The 6,197-nt window shown below is 39.7% G+C and overlaps 1 protein-coding gene and 3 non-coding genes across 4 annotated transcripts; all 4 read right to left on the reverse strand.

The window, feature by feature from the left end:
* Positions 1-1,138: 1,138 nt before the first annotated feature.
* On the reverse strand, positions 1,139-5,677 carry rpsa (ribosomal protein SA). Its single transcript, XM_039663842.2, has 8 exons — positions 5,551-5,677; positions 4,763-4,934; positions 3,080-3,198; positions 2,561-2,806; positions 2,201-2,329; positions 1,593-1,761; positions 1,403-1,438; positions 1,139-1,287 (listed from the first exon to the last, which is right to left on the reverse strand). The coding sequence occupies exons 2-8, from the start codon at positions 4,893-4,895 to the stop codon at positions 1,193-1,195; spliced, it is 927 nt and encodes a 308-aa protein (XP_039519776.1). The 5' UTR covers positions 4,896-4,934; positions 5,551-5,677; the 3' UTR covers positions 1,139-1,192.
* Positions 2,881-3,020, reverse strand: LOC120473816 (small nucleolar RNA SNORA62/SNORA6 family). The gene has a single exon (XR_005621669.1). It is a non-coding gene; the product is annotated as a small nucleolar RNA SNORA62/SNORA6 family (small nucleolar RNA).
* Positions 4,473-4,614, reverse strand: LOC120473819 (small nucleolar RNA SNORA62/SNORA6 family). The gene has a single exon (XR_005621671.1). It is a non-coding gene; the product is annotated as a small nucleolar RNA SNORA62/SNORA6 family (small nucleolar RNA).
* Positions 5,010-5,151, reverse strand: LOC120473817 (small nucleolar RNA SNORA62/SNORA6 family). The gene has a single exon (XR_005621670.1). It is a non-coding gene; the product is annotated as a small nucleolar RNA SNORA62/SNORA6 family (small nucleolar RNA).
* Positions 5,678-6,197: the final 520 nt, after the last annotated feature.

Raw genomic sequence — 6,197 nt, forward strand, 5'->3', positions numbered from 1 at the left:
CAGCAACTTCAGCTCACTTCGCACAGCGTTCGTGGTTCGACTGGTCGAGACGGTTTTCCAAAGATGGCTCCTGCCTGTACACGCAAAGTGTATTGTCTTTATGAAGTATCTTCTTATTAAACTGTATGTACACTTACAAAGTTCTCAAAGTTCTGTTAATGTTGGTACTACCACTTGCAATCAAAACGTGGCTTCACAACTTAATTCAATGCATATTAAATAATTATGGAAGCAGTTTTACAAAGCTGTGAAAAAAAATTGACAAAGGTCAAATCCATTTGTGGCCCACTGAAATACCAAATAAGTATTAAACTCATTAAGATGTGTGAAATAAATACATCTCTTGGAGACATCTGGCCTCTGGGAAAGGGATGGTTGGCCTTATCAAAGGTTATATTAAAGATAATTTGGGCATATGGGGGAAAGGGTTGTTTATCAACTGGCAGGATTCCACATTTAAAGAGAAAGACAAGTGGAGTAAAACTTAATTGTGGGGAACAGGCAGAGGTGGACATTGACAAAGTGCATTTACTGACACTGAGTATTTTTTTTCTTTCTGGAAACCTTTCACTTTAAATTCACTAGATTTGAAAGACTAATATACTTTTTACTCCACTACATTTTTGTCAAGGTCCTTGAGTAGAAAGTAGTAATGTCAGTCAGGTCAGGGGATGATTTTGTTTGGAAATGAAAGTCAGATTGAAGTCAGATTCCCAGATAGCACTTATTCAATGCCACTGGAACTGGAAATAGCCATAAGGTCCTGAAATTTTTACATACAATGCAACAAAAATAAAACTGCATTGACATTTACTTAACTTCTGATAGCTTTTTTAAAAATGAGTACGTCTACTTTCATGTAAAATCAATCTTTACAACTTTTACTTGTTACTAATATTTGACCAGTAGTATCTGTACTTCACTAAAGGAAGAAAGTTGTGTACTTAATCCATTGATTTATTATAAAATGCTGTTCAACTGACTACATGATCCCTTTATTAAGCCATCATTTGACAAGACTTAAAGCATGTCTATCTAGATTCTGATTTTTATAATTACTGATGTAAATGAAAAAGTGGACTTGGTAAAACACCGCTTTTAGTCCTAACTTCTTATTCAGAAAACATCAGAAGCAATATTTTAAACTTATCAAATTTATTGATTCACAAGCATCACACTAGGTTAATGCTTCTTAAGACCAGTCTGCAGTGGTGCCACCCCAGTCTCCAGCCTGAGCGGTGGGGGCAGCAGACCAATCCTCAGTGGCAGGCTGAGCACTCCAGTCCTCTGTTGAATAGAGAGAGCCATTCAAAGTTAACCCAGATGTTACATAGACACCTTAATCTTCCACATTGTGCGGTCTATGCTGTCAAATTGATCAAAAAAGGGAAACGTTGCTTACCTGCAAACACCTCAGCTGGTGCTGGTTTGGCAGGAGCTGAAGTCAAGAAAAGTTGATTATAGTTCAGTCATTTTTCATTGCATTATGAATTTATTTTCAGATAAAATAGAATTACCGTAACACTTTTGTTCTCCTAAAAATGTCCAGTTAACTATAATATGTGGGGAAATGAAGATAAAAGGCATCTTACCCTCAATGCCAGCTGGGAACTGCTGGATGGGCACAGATGGAACTGGAACACCTTCAGACCAGTCAGCAACCTCGGGCTGGTTGAAGTCGGGCACTGGAGCGGTCCATTCACCCTGGAACTCCTCCTTACCAACAGCCTTCTCAGCAGCAGCCTGTTCTTCCTTCTCAATCTAGAGGTGGAGCAAAATCAATCACAATTAGCACATTTTTAATAGTAAACATGTTATAAAGCCACACTTGAACTGATTCTGAATATTGGTTGGATGCATTTCAATTTGCCATATTAGTTTCATAGGCTATTAGATGACAGATTCAAGAGGGCTGGGCAATATAGCGCAAAAAAAAAAAAAAATTGTTTAATGCAATGTTTAACAAGTCAACTTACAAACGCAACTACAATGGTTCAAGTAACATTCTCTTTATTAACCATCTGGTATATATAAAAAAAGTTATATTCCAAGTGCACAACAATCTTCAGTGTCCCTGTGCCAGGATATTTAGCCAGGTGATCAATTTCAAATTTGAAAGACAAATTTTAGAGTAAAGATCATGTTGTAATATATATATTTTGTCTTAAATGTTTAGTTCAGAAGAATTAGCATATCATACCTCTTCAGGATCTCTGTAGAAGTACAGATCAGGCATGACCTCCCATGGGTGCTCCCTGGAGATGGTGCCCCTCATTCTCAGCACCTCTCTGGCCAACATCCACCACATCAAACCCACAGAGTGGGGTCCCTAAAACACAAGAGCGAATCGCTTTGTATTTGGGGTACACTTTCCAGCTCTTGCTTTGCTTGGGAATTGAACCCTGAATGAAGTATTCACAATAAGATCTATAATGTGCGATAGGATTCCCCTGGTAATCTAACCCATGACCTTGGCGTTGCTGGCACAATGCTCTGCGGTTTAAGCTTCACACAAAACAAACATAGTATGTATATTAACAGTGAAGTTTCTCATTCATACTTTGTTGTTGCATGGGATGGCGATGTCGACGTATCTCAGAGGGGAGTCTGTGTTGCAGAGGGCAATGGTTGGGATGTTGACGTAAGAGGCTTCAGTCAGCGGCTGGTGGTCAGCGCGAGGATCAGTCACGATCAGGAGGCGGGGCTCCCTGAAAGCAGCCTGAATCTGATTGGTGAAGGTTCCAGGAGTGAAACGACCAGCGAAGGTGGTCGCGCCAGTGGCAGAGGCAAACTTGAGCACAGCTCTCTGACAGGGAAGAGCAGTGACAATCAACACTAAAATCCTCAAGAGTCATGTACACAATATACATCCAGTAAAAACATTGTGGCTCAGGTTACTATCAAACTCCATTCATAGGGTAAAAGCCCTCATGGTGTTAGCGAAATCCCGGCCAAATCACTCTAGCACACTTCCGACACCCGAACACTGACAACAGTGCCAGGTTTTAATAGTGTGCCCGTCTAAATTTTTTAAGAAAAACACTGTTGACAATGTCTGGTCACTGAGTTTGCCAATTACCTGGCCAGTGTTTCTGGAGGAGATAACGCAGACGTCAGCTGGATTTTCAATGGCAACAATAGCACGGGCAGCCAACAGCAGTTTCTCCCAGGTCTTTTTAAGGTTGATGATATACACGCCTGCAGAAATGCAAAACTGTGATCAGTTATAGCAAGGGTAGCCAAATCTGAACACTTCTGAAATAATATTTTCTAAAGAAGGCCCTGAGATTAAGTTAATATTTCCATATTTTAGCAAGATTCACTCTTCTATGATGTCAGTTACTGGTCACATGGAGATTCACTTTTTTTTTGTTTTATGTTGATTGTTGTTTTAAACTAGGGCTGGGCGATATATCGAATATGTACGATGTATCTTATATTTTTTGAAACGATATGGAATGAGGCAATACCATTTATATCGATACAGTAGTTTGATATGAGCACATCTGAAAAATAGCGGAGGTTGCAGTGTGAGCTGCTGCAGTGAAAGTAGCTAGGCTACGTAGTACAATTTGTCCTAAACATGACACAAGCTTATAATAATTGCGTCAAAATCACTTTGATATAGTTAACAAGTTTAAGGCAGCTTGCCGCCCTGTCAAATGCTCTGACAGACATTGTTGCGGACTGACAGATATACTTGCGCTGTTTAATGTGTTTGAGATGTGGTGCTTTCCTCAGTGCTCAACTTACATTTCACATATTCTCCATCTGTAAATGTTAGAAAGTAAAGCAAATATGTCCATTTCACAACAAATATGTCCATGTCAGAAGAGGACGAGCTTCTGCAAGTGAATCTCCGCTAAAATTCATGCTTCCTTGAACGAGCGCCGGCGCGCGCATGCGCGTGAATAGTACTACGTAGTACGCAATAATTCTGACTAAAATAAACATATTGCTAAAATATTTGTTGTTGGAGAAAATAAATGTGCCATATGTGGAATTTTAAACCTACAAGTATATATTTTTAATGAAAGTGATTATAATGGGGTAATCAAATGCAGGCTAATATAATTAGTTTGTGCTTTTGTTTTTATTTTCATTTTTAGTTTAGCTTTTAGTCAATATAAAAACAAAAGCTTTTTGCACATAATATATTGCATAGCCTATATTATATTTGTTTCCATATCCTTCAATATCAACATTGTTTGTAGGATATCATTGGGCCGAATGTGAATATACTGTATATATATATATATATATTTTTTTTTTTTAATATAAAGATTTTCTTCATCTAAATAGAAAACGTAGAAAGTACCGAGATATATATCGTATATCGCCATTTGACCAAAAAATATCGAGATATGATTTTTTGGCCATATCGCCCAGCCCTATTTTAAACTATAAATTAAGACGGAAGCATTACTACTAAAACGGTTGTAATTTATTGATATAACGTTACCAATTTGGATGAATGTAGCTTTGGCCACTATCAAACCCCAGTCATAGGGCTCATCAGCCCTCATGGTGTTAGCGAAAACCCAGCTTGATCACTTTAGCACACTTCCGACACCCAAACACCGACATCAGTGCCAGGCTTTAATGGCGTGCGTGATGTTTACAGATTTAAACCAATGTGAGATGCTGCTCATGAGGAAACATGCAACTTATTCCATCAAAAGATCAACTAAGTTATAGTTAAAGATTGATAACACCTGTAAGGCATCTCTAAACCATATTCTACTCTTCATGTGCTTCTTACCGTCACTCTTTCTCTTGTAGACGTAGTGCTCCATCTGGAAGTCCAGGTTGGTTCCTCCCAGATGGGTTCCTGCGGCCAGGAACTTCAGCACATCCTCCTCCTTCATTTGAAGGACATCCAGACCTCCGGACATCGTGACCACTTTCCCTGTGTAACGAGTTTAGTGGGAGAGCTGGGAGAAAATACAGGAACAAAGTTTAGTCGAGAAGTTATAGATAAGTGGAGTATTCCTAACATGGATTGGGATGAATGTAGCTCTGGTCACTATCAAACCCCAGTCATAGGGCTCATCAGCCCTCATGGTGTTAGCGAAAACCCAGCTTGATCACTTTAGCACACTTCCGACACCCAAACACCGACATCAGTGCCAGGCTTTAACGGTGTGCGACGTGATGTTTACTTACAGCTTGAAGACCGATCGTGCATTATCATTAGAAGCACGTGAGATGCTACAATACACTCGCCAAGTCGATTAAATGTGAAACTTAATCTAACAATTAATTAAAATAGAAAATAAACACTATGTAGAGACTGAATGTTACTCAAATTATTCTAGTGTTCATTTATCCCGATTGACCACCGCGCGCGCTTCGCTCACGTAGCCGTACACGCGTTTCCTTGAGCGAGATCACACGCCGCGGTTAAGGCCTACATATTTTAAGCGAAATGGCCCAGACTTCACCTTTAACATGACAACTGATAAACATTAACAATTAATAGCTTTATTTTTCAAAAGTCTGACTCAAATAGACGTTTAAAACTCGTCAAAATTACATATTTTTGCTCACCACGAGACAACGCCGTATGGAGTTCTGCACCTCACGGCGAAAAGAGGGCGGGAAGAGGAAATGACGTGGTATATATACTCGGGTGGCCACCAATCATATTAGGGGGGTTTCTTGCTCTCTGCATTTCTCCTGTCTAACCGAGACATCAACATACTACCCCCTACTGGAGGAGCATATTACATGTGAGCGGACCCCATGTTCGTTTCCTCGTGAGGACGTATAAATGAATCCCAAGCGGCCTGTCCTATGGTTTTATTATGAGGGACATTAGAGGTATCATTATTATTTTCTTAGAGATCCTAGCTGTAAATATAAGCTGACAAGAGTCTCACATAACTCAAGGAACTGATGTAGCCTGGTCTTTGAGTTATAGTTACTGCTCCCCTTTTGATTAGTGTCACTGCAGTGATTCAGTCCCTTGTGTCCTTTAATGCTGACCCCATTTATTCTGTCTGGCTGGATGTCTGGGGACACTGATGGCTATCTGACTGTCAGTTTTTGTGCCATCACTAGCACCCAGCACAGCATAACAGTGATGCAAGGCCTCTTTGTGCTACCTTACTAGACTAGACCATTATTCTGTACCGTCTATTAATAAAGCAAAAAGACCAAAAACAGCATCAATGATTTGAAATGCATCTTCAGTA

Source organism: Pimephales promelas, chromosome 8 (assembly GCF_988280905.1).
Source record: "Pimephales promelas chromosome 8, fPimPro1.hap1.1, whole genome shotgun sequence".
NCBI lineage: Eukaryota > Metazoa > Chordata > Actinopteri > Cypriniformes > Leuciscidae > Pimephales > Pimephales promelas.

Excerpts from the sequence above, each read along its gene's own strand:
- rpsa (XM_039663842.2), bottom strand. The coding sequence starts at position 4,895 with ATGTCCGGAGGTCTGGATGTCCTTCAAATGAAGGAGGAGGATGTGCTG. Across the intron at positions 2,807-3,079 it reads CCTCCAGAAACACTGGCCAG|AGAGCTGTGCTCAAGTTTGC; the intron begins GTAATTGGCAAA and ends CTTCCCTGTCAG. Across the intron at positions 1,762-2,200 it reads TCTACAGAGATCCTGAAGAG|ATTGAGAAGGAAGAACAGGC; the intron begins GTATGATATGCT and ends CTCCACCTCTAG.